The sequence below is a fragment of the Pygocentrus nattereri genome, chromosome 8, assembly GCF_015220715.1.
Source record: "Pygocentrus nattereri isolate fPygNat1 chromosome 8, fPygNat1.pri, whole genome shotgun sequence".
NCBI classification, from domain to species: Eukaryota; Metazoa; Chordata; class Actinopteri; order Characiformes; family Serrasalmidae; genus Pygocentrus; species Pygocentrus nattereri.
The window spans coordinates 43,586,700-43,607,824 of NC_051218.1; the positions used below are offsets into that span (position 1 = coordinate 43,586,700).

Sequence of the window (21,125 nt, forward strand, 5' to 3'; positions counted from 1 at the left end):
CTGAGTCTGAGGTTGACAGTGTGCACATTTATACACATCCTGTATGAAGGACTAACGTGTGTGTGTGTGTGTGTGTGTGTGTGTGTGTGTTTACTTGGTTTCCCTCTTTAAAGACAGAACCGCTTGCTTTAGGCGATGCATTAGGACAGACTGGAGCACAGAACATAACCTCGGTGCCAGCTTTATTACGTCCTCTTTCAATAGATTTCACTTTGAAGATCTTTCTCGGTAAAAGCGGCCTCGCTCAACAAATCACTGGCTGAAGACACAAGGCGCCTGTTATGCTAGCAGCTCAAAGCAAGTTCACATAAAGGCAAAGACGGGTAAAAAAAAAAAAAAACGTCCTGCTAATCCTCTTCGGTTGACATCTGACTCTCCAGATCCATGACTTCCTCTAGAAATAAACTGGAAGTCATTACTGTAGCCCTCATAAGTGAGTCGCTGCATGTGTGTTTGAGTGTGTGTGTGAGTGACGCCGCAGCTGGGATTAACATACAGCGACTCTTTTTACTGCTTCTACAATAGGAAATGTCAAACTATTCTTAGATGAGCCCGAGACTGTAATGTAGGCAAGATGTCATCAAAGGCAGCATATAAACACTCGTCCCATGTGGGGCCTTTAAACTGAACTTAATATGGTTTTACTGGTTATAATGTAAGCTGTATCTGCAGCCACTTTACTGACAAGTACAGGGGCCATGGTACTTCACCTCTGATCAGGGATGGACATGGTTATTTAAATATTGACCACTCTACATTCCCTCAGTAAAAAAAATAAAATAAAAACAATTAATTATTCTTAGATATAGACAAGGTGTTACAACCCCAATTCTTAAAAAAAGTTGGGACGCTGTGTAAAATATAAGTAAATAAATAAATATAAGTAAAAACAGAAGGCAATGATTTGCAAATCTCATAGACCCGTATTGAATTCACAACAGAACATAGAACACATATCGGATGTTGAAAGTGAGACATTTTACCATTTCATGAAAAACACTAACTCATTTGAACTTGATGGCAGCAATGCATCTCAAAAAAGTTGGGACAGGGCTGTGTCCACCACCGTATAGCATCCCTTCTTCTTTTAGCAGCAGTCTGTAAACGTCTGGAAAGTGAGGAGACCAGTTGCTGGAGTTTTGGGACAGGAATGTTGTCCCATTCTTGTCTAAAGGAGGATTCCTATTGGTGAAAGGTCTGGACTGCAGACCTGGTTCAGCACCTGGTTCAGCACCTGGAGTCTTCTTCTGCAAAGCCACGCTGTTGTGACAGATGCTGTATGTGGTTTACTGTCTTGCTGAAATATGCAAGGCATTCCCTGAAAGAGATGCTGTCTGGATGAGAGTATATGTTGTTCTAGAACCTCTATATACTGTTCAGCACTGATAGAGCTTTTCCAGATGTGTAAGCTGCCCACACCATAGGCACTACGACAGTGATTTCTGGAAACGCTCCTGAGTCCAAGCAGTGATTTCCAGTACAGAATCATGCCTGTTTTGAATGCCGTGCCATAAGGGGGCTCAAAGATCACGAGCATCCAATATTGACCATCAGCCTTGTACCTTGCATAAAGGGATTTCTCCAGATTTCCTGAATCTTTTGATGATATTATATCCTGTAGATGGTGGGATGTTCAAAGTTTTTGCAATTTTAAGTTTTTTAAGAGGAACATCTTTCTGAACATCTTTCTGAAATTTCCACAATTTTTAGACACAGTTTTTCGCAGAGCCATATTTGCTTCTGAGAGACTCTGCCTGTCTAAAATGCTCTTTTTACAGCCAGTCATGTGAGTTAGTCGTAGCTATTTTTTAGTAGTACCATGATGTGGTAAAATGTCTCACATTCAACATCCGATATGTGTTCTATGTTCTATGGTGAATAAAATATGGGTTTACGATATTTGCAAATCATTGCATTTGGTTTTTATATACATTTACTTACATTTTACACAGCGTCCTAACTTTTGGAATTGGGGTTGTATAATCTATTTAACCCAAGGCATTAACTGAGATAGTAAAAAGCTACATGAAGAGGTGGTGACCGTCCAAAACCCTAGGCCCTAAATTTCAACTTGAAAATATAACTTGCTTTTTTTTGGTATTTTTGATTTATTAAAGATCTTTGTTTTCTTTTAACGTGAATTTAAGTTGGAAGGTTTAGTGCTGTTACAGGAGAAAAGGGGCTAGACACACTATCAGTGTTTTAAACTGTAGTGAAAGCTGCTCAAACAGTACAATATAATGATTTTATGTGTGTACAACTGATCAAAGCAGTGTTTGCTAGTCATGTACTGGCCAGTATTTTTGAGTTATGCTCAAAATGAGCTAAAATGTTCCCCAGTGAAACATCTATTTGTTGCACTGAGAAACAAAAAATATGACTAAAGAGACCTTGTGCTGTTGAGCAGCTGGTATCATCTATCAAGCAAGAATAGGAAAATTTTTCACTGTCAAAACTACAGCAGTGTCTCCTCAGTTCCCGAACGCGTGTTTTAAAAAGAAGGGGTGATGAAACTCGGTGGAAAATATGCTCCTATCGCAAATTTTGGAATGTGTTTGCTGGCAATTCAAAGTGGGCATCTATTTATTAAAAAAAACAAAACAAAAAAAAAGAACAACAATAAAATCTCAGTTTCAACATTTGATATGTTGTCTAATGTTGTAATAATGTAAAAATGCACATCATTGCATTTTGTTTTTAATTACAATTTACTGTATTTATTGTATTATGATGGACCAATTTAGCAAGGCTGATACCTGATAATTAGGCATGTTATTATAGAACATCATTGAGGTAAAAAGTCAATCATTTTAGTCTAAATAAGGACAAACTGCGGCCTCCATTCATTTGCATTAAAAGTTCTTAGTCGATAACCTTCTAAACTGGCCAAACCCTCCAACCTAAACTGGACGTAGATCATACGTAAGTAAATGATTTAGTTCATCTGCTCCTATAAAGTGCAAATGAGAAATTTCACTACATATACACATACGATGTAGTTGGTCAGTTCGTCTTTGTTTTGCTCAGGAAAGAGTATCGTGGCATAGTTTAAAGTGACAGTTTATAGTGACATAGTGAAGATGATATCATCATATTGAACCACCCCTAGCTTGAAATATCAGAACATCTTGAACGGCTGCTTTACAAATTTAAATCAACTCATATTGTGGCAAAACCCAACGTTTACAAGTCATTTGAGCATACAGACGATTCCTTACCTGCACATAGTAAGTTCCTTTGGACTGAGCATACATCATCAAGAAGCAGTAGTCCAAGTTCTGCTTTGTTCTCCATCTGCAAGAGCAACACAGAAGACATTTTTGACCCTCGTGTGCTGTTACATATACATATTACACCTGTGGTGCTGGGCTGAACCCACGGGGGGTAAAAGTGTGGAGGTGCTGTGTCCTTCACTCTGTTCTCCTCCTACATGGCCTGCTGTTAGTGTGTGTGTGTGTGTGTGTGTGTGTGTGTGTGTGTGTGTGAGAGAGAGAGAGGGTGGACAACATGGACAGGCTGCTGACTGGCTACAGCTGCTAAATAAAACAATAATGTAGAGGGTCCACCAGACCATTGAGTAAAAATAACATCAACACCAGACAAAGAGTAAAAACTGTGTGTGGGGGAACAAACATATAATCACACACACACAGACATAAACATACACAAACAAACGCACAAAGAAACACAGGAGATTAAAAAAAGACTCACGCAGCTCTTACACACAGATAAACACAGTTAATGATGCTACTATTGTCTGTGTCTCTGTATTTACTGTGTGTTTATGGTTCGTTTGTGTTCCATAATCAGTCGTATTCTTAACAGAAGCATAGAACTGGAGACAAAGGAGAAAAGTGAACAATGCAGACTCTGCTGCAGGCAGTGGGGCTGTAGTTTGTGCTTTACTGCATAAAGTAGTCACACAGTGGGCTGGAGCAGAATAAGCATAGGTATACACACACACACACACACACACACACACACACACACAGAAAACAGAACAGATATGCATACACACAAACACATCAGCCAATTTTGATATTTCCTTCACTGATTTGGTTTCATCAGTATTTGGTATGTTTGCCAATAACACACCAATAAACTCACTGACTCTCAATTCTAGGGAAAGCCTTGGACATCAGTGCCACTGGGACGCACTATGACTCACCCCCTGTTTAACTATTGACAACAACACAGGCTGAACTGGTGAATCTGCACATAAAACACCATCATGATTAAAATACCAGAAAACGTGAAATTTATGCTCATACTAAGGTTTCTGTTTAAATATCAAGCTCCGAAAACAGGTTTCTTTAAGAAAAGAACTAAGGACAATAACAAAAATCAGAGGATACAGAACTCCCACCTCCAGGGCTACAACACCGGTCATTTAAAATCGCTGAGTTTATGAAGCGTGAGAGCCGAGAACTGACCATCATATCAGTCAGTGAAGACATGTTTAACGACAATTACTGAAGTAAATCTAAAAGAATATATTTTTATAATAGATTTATATATCGTCACTGTCCAAAGAAAACCAAGCAACATTTCAACACATCAGCGGTCCTTTACATTGTGTTCAAATTTCACGATGAATGGGCCAATAGATGCTCTAAAATCTCGCAGGATGTAATGTCTTTACATTAACTTACACTGCAAGGTAAGAAAGGTTTTGCCTTCTCCTGTAAAGTTACTATTTTGGAGGTTCTTCTTTTTCTTTGGACAGTGATGATATAGAATACATTTATATAACAGATATAACAATAAATTATTAATTATGACTGAAATTAAGATGACCTGTCCAGGACGTCTCCTGCCTTTCCGACCTAATGACACCTGGGACAGGCTCCAGCACCCCCGTGAAGCGGCTTAGAAGGTGTGTGTGTGTGTGTGTGTGTGTGTGTGTGTGTACACAGTGCTGCTTGAAAGTCTGAACTTTTTAGCACAGTGTGCATTTTTGTATAAACATGACATAAAATATGATAATATCTTTATTTAACCCTCTACTACACAAAATATGAGGGCACTTAAAAAAAGGTAATTCACTTTTCTTGCATGATATTGACTTGATTATTAAATTCAAAAACATTTTTAAATAATAATGTGTGCAGGGGTCCCTTTGGAGTACATTGCCCTGAGGCCACATCTTACAGCAATGGGAACAAACAAAACAGAGCTGTGTTCCCTGAAATGGTTAGTTCTGGCTCATGACTGGCTAAATCCATTCCACTGTCCTACAATGTTGCTTCTAGGCAACAAACATACTTCGGCAAATTCTCATAACAAAAATTTTAATGAACGCTAAAAAAGAGGTTTCAAAGTGTCCACTAAGAGACGGTATGACCAAATACACGCTGTTTCTTGACTTAATTAAACTCTTCCCTTTTTAATTAACCCTGTCATTGTCGTTAAATATGTAAAATGTTAGTGTAACATGAGGAACATGGGTTTGTTGCCTAGAGGCAACGTCATGCAATAGAGGGTTAAGTCATAACAATACAGAAAAAGAACCCACTAATAAAAAAACAAAACAAGCTATTATATAGCTGGCATACACTTATTGAGCAAAGTGACTGAAGATAAAATATCTTTGTTGGCAAAAGTATCTAAACCTCTGGATGATCAGTTCGGTATAGGGGATAATTGGGGTCAAGAGGTTCAAACAACTGAATGGATCAATTGAAGTGTGGCTGACTGTATCCCGTACCCCATTTAAAAAACATCAAACTGAGCCTCCACCATCAAAGTCCGGTCTTTATCACACACATCTGTTAGTCCACGCCATGTCTCTGTCAAGCGAGATTTCTAAGGACCTCTGAAAAACATCTGTCAATGCTCATCAGGCTGGAAGAGGTTCCAAAACAATTTCTTAAGAGTTCGCACTTCACTGATCCACTGTCAAGTAGATAACACACAAAGAGAGGAAATTAAATACCATTATAACCCTTCACTGGAGTGGTCATCCAACAATGACTTCACGAGTACAGCCTGTCATATTCAAAGAGCTCCAGAGTAACGTCCAAGGATCTGCAGGTCTCTCTTACAGTGGCTAAATATATACATACATACACACATACATAGGTGGCGTGGTGGGTAGCGCTGTCACCTCACAGTACAGAGGGCCTGGGTTCAAGTCCCCGCCCGGGTGACCAGGGTCCTTTCTGTGTGGAGTTTGCATGTTCTCTCTGTGTCTGCATGGGTTTCCTCCCACAGTCCAAAGACATGCAGTCAGGCCATTTGGACATGCTTAATTGACCCTAGGTGTGAATGTGTATGTCTGCCCTGCGATGGACTGGTGGCCTGTCCAGGGTGTATCCTGCCTTTTGCCCAATGACAGCTGCGATATGCTCCAGCACCCACTGCGACCCAGAAGGAGAAACGGCTTAGAAGGGGGGTGTGTGTGTGTGTGTGTATATATATATATATATATATATATATATATATATATATATATATATATATATATATGCACTGCATTCCAGCATAAGTACCTCATCCCAACTGCAAAACATGGCGGTGGCAGTATTAAGGTTTTTGGGCATTAGTCCAGACCTTAATCTAGTAGAAATGTTCTGGCAGGACCTCAGACATGCCTTCACACAAGAAAGACCACCAGGCCAGTCGTTACGGTAACACCTTTCTGGTTTTGCTACCACTGCTGCTTACACTTACTCTCCTGTGAGTTGCTAGCCTCTTCATCAGTTCTGTTAAAATAATGCAGAAACATTCAAATTTCTGTGACTAATATAAAACTAATTGCCTGCTAGCTTTAATATAATAACTATATAAATGCCAGCTACATGTTTATTCAGCAACATAACGCAGCTGAAGCTGTTCTGAAAGGAGTAATGGGCCAAGATTTGTCCAAATCAATGTCCAGGGCTTGTCACCATTTACAGGAGCCACAACAGGCATAGAAAGAAGAGGCTCACATACTTTTGCCAACAGAGACATTTAATGCCAGATCAATTTGTTCAATAAATTAATAAAAACAATATATTTACTTGCATTATTTGTTTTATTGGGTTCTCTTGATCTACTGTTACAACTTAAATGAAGATCTGCACTGTGTGTATGCACACACACACACACACACACATATATATATGTGTAGTATACTTTGCCAAACACACACACACACATTTACACACACACTATTGTGAAAGCGGCCCATTTATTGTCAGACATGCCCTTAAGCAAGAGGCTGAGTTAATTAGACAGCAGAGTCTTCACATCTGCACACATTCACAAGCAATCAAACACTTATAGTAAGACATGCCCTCCAGGGAGTGCATCAATCACAATCACAATCACACACACACACACACACACACACTTGTCTTGCTATACATATGAGGACGTCCATAGGCTTCTATTGATTTTTGTGTTACTGTAGCTACATAACACTACACCTAAACCTAACCCTAACCTTAATCTCAGTATCCAAAAGGCTGTTTTCTCTTATTAGTTTTCAGATAAAAAAGTAATTGTATTGAAAACAACACATGCTCAAGTGAGGACTAGCAAAATATCCTTACTGGAGCAAAAATTTCAAGCAGTCCTATCATAGCGAGGACACAGGGTCCTCACAAGTATAGTAGTACAAGAACACACACACACACACACATCATGTATATAAACAAGTTCATATTTTTTTTAAACCTATAAACTATTATCATATTCTATAATCATTTTATTTGTTTTTCTGTAGTTACATTGACTTTGCACTACTTAAAACAGTGATTCCAAACATCAATCAACCTTCATTTAACCTTGAGGGTGACCCTAATTTACAATGTTGCCGAGTTGTTACAGGGAAAAGGGATCAATGACGTGTAAGAACATTAATAGTAAACGTGAATTTAATAATAAAAACAACTCCAATCAGGTTAGTATAAAAACTGAAACATTAATAATAAAATACATAAAAAACTGTAGAAAATATAAAACAACTCAAATGTTAAAGCTAATAAAATCAAAAGAAGATAAATAAAACAAGAGAGGTATGAGATCAAAAGAAAACTATCAGTCGTTTTTATTCATTTTACTGATAAAATAATCAAAATTAAAATAAGAATATGAATATGAATATGAATATGCTCACTGGTGCTCTGTAACTAAAGGCAGACTTTCCCAGTTCTGTAAAAACTCTCGTTACCTGGCATGTGAGTCTGATAATTACTATAAAATTACTATATAATATACTATAGACACCACTGCAGTAATATATACGCTGGCATGTGGCCGGACAGTGTTTTATAAATAAAAATAAAGCAGTGTGTTTCCCGCCGTGCTGCTAGTGAGAGCCAACCAACTCTTTCATACAGCCTGCAGTGATGATCAATATACATCGCCTTCCCTGTTCCGCCATCTCTCCCTCCCTTGTTCCATCTTTCCCTCCTTTTCTCTGCAAGCTTCTCGCTCGTTCTCCATCTCTCTGTATGGTGGACTGATGGTGCAGGCTGAGGTGGGTGTGAGTAAGACACGGCCCCTCGCACCATTGATCCAGCTCTGATTTACTGAAGTGTGGAGCGCTGCGTTTAATCTCTGTAGACACTGTGTCATCACTCTCTCGCTACTACACACAGTCTGTGTCTCTCATTCATTCAGTCTCACACACACACACACACACACACACACACACACACACACACCCTCTCATCCACTCTTTCACACATACACCTACCCTCACAAACTCATACGAACTTGTTTTATCACTGCAAGATCCAGGCGAGAGCAGCAGAGTTCTCCACAGTGAAGCAGTGCTATGTACACTCACAGACAAGGGTACTACACTAGTGCTTTACTGGGCTAAAGGACACTGCTTTGATTTACACTGAGCTGATATACTGTGCAGATTAATGCTGTGTTGACAAAATGTTGATTTATACTGCGCAGATACAATGTGCTGATATATACTACCCAGATTTACACTGTGCTGATTTAAACTAGTCTAATTTACACTGCGTTTATACACTGTGATGGTTTAAACAGGTCTAACTCAAACTGGTCTAATTAACATTGTCCTTATATACAGTGCTGATTTACGCTGGTCTAATTTGCACTGTGCTGATTTAAACTGGTCCAATTTACACTGTGTTTATACACTGATTTAAACAGGTCTAACTCAAACTGGTCTAATTTACACTGGTCCAATTTACATTGTGCTGATTTAAACTGGTCTAATTTATACTGTGCTTATATACTGTGTTGATTTAAACTGGTCCAATTTACACTGTGCTGATTTAAACTGGTCTAATTTATACTGTGCTTATATAGTGTGTTGATTTAAACTGGTCCAATTTACACTGTGCTGATTTAAACTGGTCTAATTTATACTGTGCTTATATACTGTGTTGATTTAAACTGGTCCAATTTACACTGTGCTGATTTAAACTGGTCCAATTTACAATGTGCTGATTTAAACTGGTCCAATTTACACTGTGCTGATTTAAACTGGTCTAATTTATACTGTGCTTATATACTGTGTTGATTTAAACTGGTCCAATTTACACTGTGCTGATTTAAACTGGTCCAATTTACACTGTGCTGATTTAAACTGGTCCAATTTACACTGTGCTGATTTAAACTGGTCTAATTTACCCTGTGCTTATATACTGTGCTGATTTAAACTGGTCTAATTAACACAGTGCTAATATACTGTGCTGATTTAAACTGTGCTGATTTACTTTGAAACTTTGATTTGAAAACAACTGAGGAGTTTCCAAGCTTCACAGTAATCCAACTAAACCTAATGGTCACCCTAACTGGACTAGCCATTAATGTGAAGTAACAGCAGGAACAAGCCTGTCAGGGAGATCACGCCCAATCAAAACAATCCAAATAAAGCTCAACCGCTTCAACTTTCCTGATTGCTCCAAAAGTGCTGATATCATCAATATGGAAAACTGCAGATAACGAGCGCAGCGAAAAACAGCAACTACAACTGAGAAAGAGAAAAAGCAAAGGCTGGAAGTAAAAAAGAAAAGAAAAAAAGCCTGTGCTCATCCAAAATGGATTTCTGCCCGTCTTGCCTGATTCGCTATTGATTCATCTGTCTGCTTGACGGGTGATTGATTGGTCTGCCTAGCCAGCATAGGACTGATTTGTTCATCAGTGCTCTCTTGGCTGGACTCGTCAGCCTGGCGCAATAAAGCAAGGCTTTGTTTCGACAAGAGAAACAAACAGAGTTAAATTTAAATATTTCACTTCTATCAATCTCTGTAACTTCGACTGTTTGTTTAAAACACCAAAATAAAGAGAGAGAGTCGGAAAAGGACACATTAGTCTTTGGCTGACAGCAAAATGACTGGACTAATAAAGTGAATGTCTGTGCTTTATATTCACAATAATAACTTGATTAGATGTGTCATTCTATCCCTGTGGTTTCCTGTCTCCAAAGCAACACACACACACACACACACACACACACACACACACACCTTCTACTGTGCGTTTAGATACCAGAAGCTCATAAGAGATTTAAACAGTGCTTTGAATTTGCAAACATGTGCTTAAATGTCACTGAATATTAAAATATGGTCTATTCAGGTAATTATATCAGATTTTTAAAAAGGCATGGGTGGATATTACACACCATTCGTAGACAGAGCACACAAATCCTGTACTTAAAGGTACAGCCATCCTTTGTAAAATATAATATGACTAAAAATAGAAATTCTGAAAAAAATTTTTTTTTAATTTGAGTCAAAGTACAAAAGCACTTGCTACTCAAGTATCAAATGTAACAGTATTGCGAGTTATTGTAGCTACTGGAGCATAGGCATATATTTAAGGTGGAAGGGGTGGGGGTGTGGGTGTGGGTGGGGGGGGTTGTGTCCTCTCCAATAATTAATTTGCTCTAAAAACATCCAAACTTTGCTTTTTAACAGTGTGTTCTGATTCTTTAGGTTGTTAAATTAAACTGAAATACACTACACGGACACAAAGTATGGAGACACCTACAGGAGTTTTTATGAATCCCACTCTAAACCTTTAGGCATTAATATGGAGATGGTCCCTCTTTGCAGCTGTAACAGCTTCCACTCTTCTGGGCAGCTCTCTACAAGTTGTTGGAGTTTGTCTGTGGGAATTTTTGTCCATTCATCCAGAAGAGCATTTGTGAGGTCACTGATGTTGGACGAGAGGGCCTGGCTCACGATCTCTGTTCTAGTTCATCCCCAGGTGTTTGGTGGGGTTGAGGTCAGGGCTCTGTGAAGGCCAGTCAAGTTCTTCCACACCAAACTCACCCAGTCATGCCTTTATGGAGCTGCTTTGTGCTTTGGGGCTCAGTCAGTCATGCGGAAACGGAAAAGGTTCTTCCCCAAACTGTTCACACAAAGTTGGAGCTGAACAACTGTCCAAAATGTCTTGGTGCTGAAGCATTAAGATTTCCCTTCACTGGAACTAAGGGTTCTAGGCCAACCCCTGAAAACAACCCTATAGCATTATGCCTCCTCCACCAAACTTTACAGCTGGCACAGTGCAGTCAGGCAGGTAATGTTCTCCTGGCATTCGCCAAACCCAGACTCGTCCACCAGACTGAAAGATGGAGAATCGTGATTAGTCACTCCACAGAATAGTCCACTGCTGCAGCGTCCAGTGATAGTGTTTTACAGCACTCCATCCTATGCTTGCTACTGTGCTTGGTGATGCAAGGCTTGCATGCAGGTGATCGGCCACAGAAACTGTATGGTTAGGTATGGTCTGGTCTGCTCTGCATGATTAGGTGCTTGATTTTATACACCTGTGGCAATGGGACTTGATAAAACCACTTGTATTCAATGATTAAGGATGGTTTCCCAATAATTTCGTCCATACAGTGCATTTCTTTAAAACAACTATGGCTTAAACAGAGAAGATCTTCGGTTTAAATCCTTATTTTCCATCACGTTTACATCCCTGAGCACAAACTCATGGGAACTGCAGTCCGTGCACAGCCGGCATCTGTCATGTCATGTCAGGTTTACTGCCGCAGAGCTAACTCCACTTTTCTGATGTTCAAGACTGTAAAGGATGTGTAAAACTGAGGTAAACGAAGCAGGAAAGCTGTGATAATGTAAGACAAGGCCAGCTTGTTTTCAACCACAGGCTGTAGCTCTACCCTGGATTAAAAAGGCTAATACTGGAGCCTCGTTAGAGCAAACGAGCTAACTAGTTTAGTAAGTTTAGCAATTTATTTACTTTATTAAATCTAGAAAAAAAGCTACCAGTGTTGTATTTATCTGTAATCTTATCTTAAAAGTCTTAATTTGGTCTCTTAACATGATTCTGACTCAGGCTTGACTCGATCTTGGGGTTAAGTGGACTTGGAAATTGTTGTTGAGACTGCTCTCACTTTTAAAAGCCTCTATATGTCAAAAACTTCCTACTAGGTACAATGACACTGAGTGTGTTTACATGCACTTATAATCCAATAACGGCAGAAAATTATTTTCTCAGTGTCACGACTGACCCCTCCCAGTCATCCATGCATTTTAGTTTTGGTTTCAGTCCTCCATGTGCTTTTGTTTACTTGTCCATGTGCTTTTTGTTTTGATTCTTCCCTGTCCTGCCCCCTTGTTTCTAGACTCCACCCTTGATTGTAACCACCTGTGTTTGCCACCTGTGTCTTGTTGTCCCTCGTCATCTCTGTTGTATTGAAGCCCTGTGTTTTCCAATGTTCGGTTGCTGGTCTGTGTATTGTTTAGTAGTGTTTGAAGTGTTTGAAGTGTTTGTTTATTCCGACCTCCGTTGTTTGTTTATCCTGTGTTTCTTTTGTCATGTCTGTTCCCCATTGCATCCATGTTGGCTCTATGACCCTGGACTGTTTTGACCATGACTATGGATTTGCCCTTAATAAATCTCGCTCACACATCTCAGCGTATGCGTCCGCCTCATCATCGCTCCCCAGCGTTACACGCATGATGTAAGACTAAGTGTGTTTCTATATGTGTGTGTGAGGCAGGGAAGTTAAACAGCTGTGGCAGTGTAGGGATGCTGCCTGCTTTTGGGTGTGTTCATGAAAAAAAACACGAGCAGCTCAACCCTCAGGGAGCCTTTCTCCTCACAATCACACAATTTCAATACATAAAGTCATACATACGTCCCATAAGTACTGTATAGAAGTCAGGGACCAGTATCAGAAAACATATATTTAACAGAAAATTACACAGAAGCCTCAATATCAATAAATAATATCATGTTTTTCAGTGTTTACTGCATCCACCCATTGCCTTTATTATGGCTTCTATACATCTAAGGCAGGGGTCACAACCCAAATATGATGAAGAGCCACTGTGTCCTGAAATCAAACCACATTGAGAGCCACGACATTTTATATCCATTTTACCATCTTGGCAGTAAATGTGTCTCAGTATGTGCTCATGTACTAGTATAGGCAAAAAATGATGATATAATCAAAAATACAGACTCACTTCGTTCTGCTTTAAGCTTTAGCTCAGCTACAGCTGCTTTTCTTGGCAGGAAACTTTTCCTCAAAAGTGGAATAGCTTCTTGTAAAATGTCTCTTAGCGTTCAACTTTTATGACCCTGAAGTCGCTTCTCATTCGCCAGCTTCTTGTTTTAATTTTCCGTTCCACCTTAAATGCAGCCTGAGGTGCCAGAACCACTGTACCACTTAAGGTGGAACGGGAAAATTCGCACAAGAAGCTGGCGAATGAGAAGCGACTTCAGCCTTTTTAGTCTTTCAGACTTTTTAGTCTTTTCAGTTTCTCATTGCAGATTAAACGTATAAGGGAACCAGCTGGAATGACTATAAACACTAATCAGTCCATTCGTCTCTAAATGTTGTCTTGATGTTTGTCTTAAATCTTTCTCTTTGCCTTTTCGTTAGCTACTAGCTAGGCAAGATTGTTGCTATTGCTATGGTGACCAGTAATCTGCGCACCAACCTTCATGGTTAAAGGGTCAGTAAGCAGTTCTACATTAACTCCAGGGTTTAAAGCCACTTAGTGTTAAACTGTGTTGAACGAGCAGCAGAGCTTTATTTTAAGGAGGATTATTATATTTTTGGACAGAAACACCTGTGGATGTTTTCAGGTCTGAAGCAGCTTGATTTTCTCCTCTCTCTCAGAGACGAAAGCTTTGGGTGCTGTTTATCTGATGGGGGCAGTATTGGTGTAGACCAGGCCTGATACAGCACTCAAATATCTCCTGAAATATTAATAATTTGTACATAATGCCTGTTTGGACTAGAAATTAAACAAATGAATTGTTTCTGATGTTCGCACAGCACTGCAGCTGTAGCAGTAACTAAATATGCAATTACATAATTGGATTTCAATTGTAAATATAATAATTCTGTAAGTCTGCTTTGTTGTGTGTGTGTGTGTGTGTGTGTGTGTGTGTGTGTGTGTGTGTGTGTGTGTGTGTGTGTGTGTGTGTTTCACCGACTGAGGCTTCCTAATGTGGCCAAGTATGCAATAGCGTATTAAATCAAAGAGAGAGGAGATAACGCATGCTGATGTCAGAGCGCCGGCCAAGGACAAAGTCCAGAGACCCTGAACACACACACACACACACAGTCCAGCAGGTACTGGTTTCATTACCTGACACGTTCTTTGGGGTCACCGAACGACTCCTTGAGGTTGGAGAAGTCCGGGTAGAAATGGACTGACGGAGAGATAATCTCCAACAAACCTGACTGAATCTCCCCCGGAAATCTGAGAGAGAGAGAGAGAGAGAGAGAGAGAGAGAGAGAGAGAGAGAGAGAGAGAGAGACTAAGGATTAAAGATTATATAAATTATACAATTAACCATTATCACAATTTTCAGAGAGCAAATGTCAATGCGAGAGAGAGAGAGAAAACTGAGAAAAAAGAAAACAAGAGAGCAAGAAAGAGACAGGGAGAGAAGGAGAGAGACAGGCAAAAGGAAAGGAAAGAGAGAAAGAGGAGACAAAGAGAATCGGTACGACAGGAAACATGGGAAACTGAAAGAAAGCTGAAAATAGAGAGAAAATGATAAAGGAGTGCATGAACCAGAACAGCAAAGAAGAAGCAATCAAGCGTTTCACAGGGAGAATAGACAGATGGAGACAGACACAGAAAAGAGAGAAAGGGACAGATTATACATTAAAGACTGTATAAATTATACAATTGACCATTATCACAATTCTCAGAGAGCAAACTCAAAAAAGAGTCAATAATGAGAGAGAGAGAGAGAGAGAGAGAGAGAGAGAGAGAGAGAGAGATAGGGGAGAGATGGACAGAGAGGGAGAAGAGAAAAGGAGACAGAGATATAAAATGGGAGAAAAAGAAAAAGAGAGAAAGAAAAGAAAAGAAAAAAAACAAGAGATAGACAAAAGGAAAAGAAAGAGACAAAGATGACACAAAGAAAATCAGTGTGAAGGGACAGACATGGAAAACAGGCGACTAGTGTTTCACACACAGAGAGAGAGACAGAGATGGAGAGACAGAAAGACAGAAAAGGGAGAGACAGGGGCAGAGAGAGAGAGAGAGAGAGAGAGAGAGAGAGAGAGAGAGAGAGAGAGAGAGAGAGAGAGAGATACTGTTTTCAGGAACCTGTGGGGAAGCTTGGTTGCCAGGGTAACAGGCGCATCTATTGAACTAGAAGTGACAGAGCATTTTCCTACTCTCACACACACACACCATGAGTGAGCAGTAAACACACACACACACACACACACACACACACACACACACACACACACACACACACACAAAATTCCACACACAGTAATAACAAAGTCAGAAAGGTGTCACATATTTGTTTACCAAGGAATGAACTGATATACAGCCATTTACTTTAACATAAACAGAAAGAGCCTGATTATTCTCTGAGTGTGTGTGTGTGTGTGTGTGTGTGTGTGTGTGTGTGTGTGAGTGTGAGAGAGAGAGAGAGAGAGAGAGAGAGAGAGAGAGAGAGAGAGAGAGAGAGAGAGAGAATGGGCGCATGTGCATGTGTTTGTAACAGATGTTGAGATGTAGTACTCACATCTGGAAGAAACAGAACACATAAGTGTACAAATATGCTGAAAACAGTGTGAGAAACCAACACACACACACACACAAACACACTCACACAGACAGAGCCCTGGGCTGTGAAGTCAGGAGGAGAGTGAAGGGGAGTGTCTCAGCACTCAGAGGAGCAGCACTTTCCCCTTCTGTCTCTCTTTAGTGTGCTGTTTTCCTGCACTCACGCACCATAAAGGCACAGAAGGAAAGTTTTAAGCCACATGGACTTTGTTTTATATGTGTGTGTGTGTGTGTGTGTGTGTGTGTGTGTGTGTGTGTGTGTGTGTGTGTGTGTGTGTGTGTGTGTGTCTGTCATCTCCACTTAGAACAGAAATAAAACAGTTGGGTTACAGTGTTAAAACGACACAAGAACAGTAATTAAACAGTAACAGACCGTACAGAGGAGTGACACATAACAGACAATAAACAGTGCAATAGTGTGTGTGTGTGTGTGTGTGTGTGTGTGTGTGTGTACAAACTGCATTTTAGGCTTACACTCACTCACTCACTCACTCACTCACTCACTCACTCACTCACTCACTACCAGTCAAAGGTTTGGACACAATTGATTAAAAGCATGTTTTATATCATTTTAAAAACATAAAGGTTTATACAGAAATATCTGTTTCTTAAACACAAACACTCATTTCAACATCAGCGTTATGCTGATTTATCTTTACAGTAACATCTGCAGCTCTGCTCACTGTTGCGGACACATCTAACATTTCCTTTTCACATCTTCATACTAATTAGTTGAACTCTGTGAAGCTGTGGAGCAGTAACATCATAACAGAATCAGTTTACATTTGACTGAAAACAGTGAAAGTAAACTTTTGAACATTAATAACACTGAAAATGAGATTTCAGCTCAGTTTAAAAAGATGTAACTGATTACATGGCTTTTCTTGAGTTGACTCAACTTGAGGACACACAGCTCAAACTTCTTGGTCGAGTCAAAAATTCTCCCAGCTACTGTTTCTAGGTCTGAATCTCAGTTAGATAAACAAAAAACGGAATGTGTTTTTCACTCTGTCTCCCCACCAGCTGGCGCTCCTTCTATCACACAGTCCCAGCTGGCATATTTTCCTCTGGGCCTTCTGGTTATGGACAGCTGTGATGTTGCTGGGATTCAAACTCACAACCTCCTGATGTTGGGATGAATTATTAGACAGCTGCACCACATTAAATTGTACCACTCTTTACAGTTAAAACAACAAATTCTGAGTTGCTTCACGTGTTCCTGAGGGGTGCAGTGAAGTAAGCCGTCACCCCACAGGAGGTTGTGAGTTTGAATCCGTAAGTTTTATTTATTTATTTATTTTTACCACAATGAGATGCAGAATTTTAAAGATTAAGAAGACTTGCGTTTTGAATCAACTCAAGAAATTTGATTTCATTCAAATTTTCTACTGAATAACAGGAACATCACATGCTTTCCATGGGATGTGAAGTTTCCATTTTTTAATCGCCCACATCCAGTAAGAGCAACAGAGGCTGCATTTACTACCCAATTAGTGTATGCATGGTGTACAGTAAAGTTCTAGGCATCTAAACATATTATTATTTTTATTAGTATATTATTATTATTTATTATATAGTTTTACTTATAAACTCACCTTATATCATTATAATACATTTACATTAATACATTAAAAAGTAACACAAATTTCTTTCCTTTTTTAAAATAAATAATAATTGTTACCTTGTGAGCTATTTTTAATAACAAGGTCTGGCTGTAGGTTTATGTTGTATGCCTCATATAATACTGGCTTCCTCCAGGGGAAGTTTGTAAATGTTTAAATGAATCTGTTTACATGCAGTTAATAATCCGATAACTGCAGAAAATCTGATTTTGTCGGCATTTATACGTCCTTGAGTAATCAGATAACGGGGAAACTCCTGGATCTTCATGAGACAGGCAGGAGTCAGATTTCTCACAGAAGACGACGTGAAGTAAACATTTCATGCTGCAGCTTTTTTTCGTTTTTTTGAACATTTGCCCCATGTGGTTGGTTAGTGTAGTGGGTAACACCTCTGCCTTCTACACTGTAGACTGGGGTTCAATCCCCACCTGGGTAAGCACCCTACACTATACCAATAAGAGTCCCTGGGCAAGACTCCTAACACCGCCTTGGCCTCCCTGTGTAAAATGATCAAACTGTAAGTCGCTCTGGATCAGAGCGTCTGCCAAATGTGGTAAATGTAAATGCATTTTGTACGTGAAATCTAGAGCATGAAACATCTTTAAATTCTAAATTTCACCATTACCACATCTGTTTTCCCACATCTGACTGAGAACTCACAGTTTACAATGACAAATCTGATCACTGAACTAAAACCCAGCTCTCTTTATCAGATTTCTTAACTGGATCCCTAAACTTACGCCGATCTAAGAAATCAGAGTGTGCTGTTTACATGACCACGTAAACAATCAGATAACTGCAGAAATCTATATAATATAAATATGCACTCAACGTCACATACAAAAGCACTACTTATTGTATTAATGTCATGTATTTATTCTAAAATTAGTGTTTTTCTGAGCAAGTAAACACTTACTGACCAGATAAACGGCTCTTTACATTTGCACAGGTGCCTAAAAGTTTCACACATATCATATTTACAGCTCTCTCGCCGTCATACTGTATGTATTCCTTCAACAGCACAGTAGCTTTTCACTTTGTTATTACTTTAGTCAGTTTTCCGCTTGTTGGGCTCCCTGGGCTTCAAAGAGGAACTATGGATGGTTCGACGGGTCAATGGAAAATGCATTAACACTGTTAAAAAATAGTGGTATTAATAATTTCTTGCATTAATATGTTAAAACCAGTCATTTTTAGCCCCGTTTTTCTTCCCATTTTTACCCATGAGCAGTTTCACCATAATCCCACCAAGCGTCCAGGTCATGCTAATGATATTATTGCCCATCTCGTTAACTGTTAATCACCAAAACATCTGTCCTTAATGAGTTTGAGCTAATTAGCTGTGTTGTGAGGTTGAGTGGATCTAAACAGCTCCACGTGGCAATAGGTCAATATTTCCGACTGTATTCATTCCTCAGTTTTGACGTCTTCACTATTATTCCAAAGATGAAAGTCGCACCAATAAAGAGAAAACCCTTTTATGAGCAGATGTGTCAAACCTTTAAGTGGTAGTGTTAAACACAGCTCCATGGTGGGAATGATATTGACAGTGTACTCACAGGCGCTTGAGGTTGTCAGCCACACTGTTGGCGTACTGCTGGTCTGTCTACAAAACAAAGGAAGCACAATGAGAGCGCAGTCTGTGTCCAGCTGAAACAGCACATTTTGTCTAGTAATTAAAACAATACTTCAGGGCAAACAACATAAACTCGGCCCAATTTAGAGACCAGTTTCCCTCTTCAAGTCAAACTGAATCATTACTATACCCAATTCTTTCACCCGAAAGGATCAATATGGAATTGGCAGATTCTGTTGCAAAGATCTGATCGATCCAGAGATACATTATAAGGACAAAAGTATAGGGACACCTACACATCACACCTACAGAAGCTTTCTGAATCCCATTCTGAATCCACTGGCATTAATATGGAGCTGGTCCCCCTTTGCAGCTCTAACAGCTTCCACTCTTCTGGGAAGCTTCTATAAGATTTTGGAGAATGTCTGTGGGAATTTCTGCCTGTTCATCCAGAAGAGCATTTGTGAGGTCAGACACTGATGCTGGATGAGAGGGCCCAGCTTGCAATCTCCGTTCTAGTTCATCCCAAAGGTGTTTGATGAGGTAAGGTCAGGGATCTGAGAGGGTCAGTCAAGTTCTTCCACAGCAAAATCACCCAGCTGTGTCTCTGCACTACGCTCCTCAGCACTCAGCGACCCGCTCTGTAAATTTATGTGGTGTGACACGTCGCGGCTGAATCGCTGTGGCCACTAAACGCTTCCAGAATATCTGGGAGGGAAGAAATTTCGTGAAGTGACTTGTTGCTATGATGGCACCTATTACAGCACCACACACTTAGTTCAGACGTCTATTAGCTGACGGTACACGGTGGTCGGTGGTCACCTCAGAGTGTGTCCAGCTGTCTAAAGACGATGCGTTAAGGGCAGTTTGAAATGGTGGCCCTTCAAAGGTCTTGGGGGAAGTGTGTGCTAGCCTTTGTCCTCCTAGTGCTGGTACTATCGTGTGACTGGGAGATTCCTACCTAGTGGGTGGACCTGGATATGACTAAACCTGGGAGAAAAAATGTAGGGAAAAAAATCATTTTCATTTTCGTTTTTTTGCTGTTTCATTTTCATTGATTTTTATGGCTTATTTTGTGTATTTAGCAGCTCCTCATCTAACTGTCTGGGATGCTCTGCCGCTCTGCTTGTGCAGCCTGTGTGAAAGCGCTGGCCTGTTAACATGAGCGCCGAAATGAAAATCAAGCCGATCCGTGTCGCTCACGCCCCACTGCGGCAGTATGTGTGAAACAGGCTTTAGAGTCCCAGTATCGGCTGATCCCCTCACTGAAAATCAGAAATCAATCACTCTCACAAAACCTGATCAGTCCACCTCTGCTTTAGTCTGTGATAACACTCACTGTGTCTGAAAAGGCGAGGTAACACACACACACACACACACACACACTCAAACACAGGATTCACAAAGAGGACCACGAAGGCTGCGCAAAATCCTGGCCGACCAAAGCCGACCGTGACCCACCGGCTGCATCACATCATCGGCCTTTCCCAGAAGCGCTCTGATTGAATAAGTCATTGTTTTCTAGGCTGGCCAGAGAAAGTCCAGAGGCGGCAGAAAGAGATCAGAGGAAGGACAGGAAACACCTGGAGTCATTTTGACCAAATCCGTCTTTTTTACGGAGAGAGATTCAGAGAAAATAGAAAGATATTAAGACAGAGAGAGAGAGAGGGGGATTTGTCACAGGAGGGGACAAAAAATACGCAGCTCATTCGTTACGAATAACGGTTTTGTCACAAAACTGAAACGGCGGCGTTCCCCTGACGCAGGTCTGTCACGACAGAGAGGGAGAAAGAGAAAAGCTCATTTCTGCTCCTGTTTTTAGCCAAGTTTAGTGCACCAAACAGACAGGAGGCAAAAAAACACTTGAGCACAACTGTGAGCCCAGAGATGAGAGAGAGAGAGCTTTACTTCATCTGCATGGCAAGGACG

The 21,125-nt window shown here is 40.1% G+C and overlaps 1 protein-coding gene across 3 annotated transcripts in view; it reads right to left on the reverse strand.

The window, feature by feature from the left end:
* Positions 1 to 21,125, reverse strand: part of mgat4b (alpha-1,3-mannosyl-glycoprotein 4-beta-N-acetylglucosaminyltransferase B) — a 216,097-nt gene that overhangs the window by 53,789 nt on the left and 141,183 nt on the right. For all 3 annotated transcript variants that reach the window (XM_037540557.1, XM_037540558.1, XM_037540559.1), the window contains 3 exons: positions 19,180 to 19,226; positions 14,550 to 14,663; positions 3,219 to 3,294 (listed from right to left, as the gene is read on the reverse strand). In XM_037540557.1, the coding sequence (XP_037396454.1) occupies positions 3,219 to 3,294; positions 14,550 to 14,663; positions 19,180 to 19,226 (237 nt within the window). The remainder of the gene's footprint in view (positions 1 to 3,218; positions 3,295 to 14,549; positions 14,664 to 19,179; positions 19,227 to 21,125) is intronic.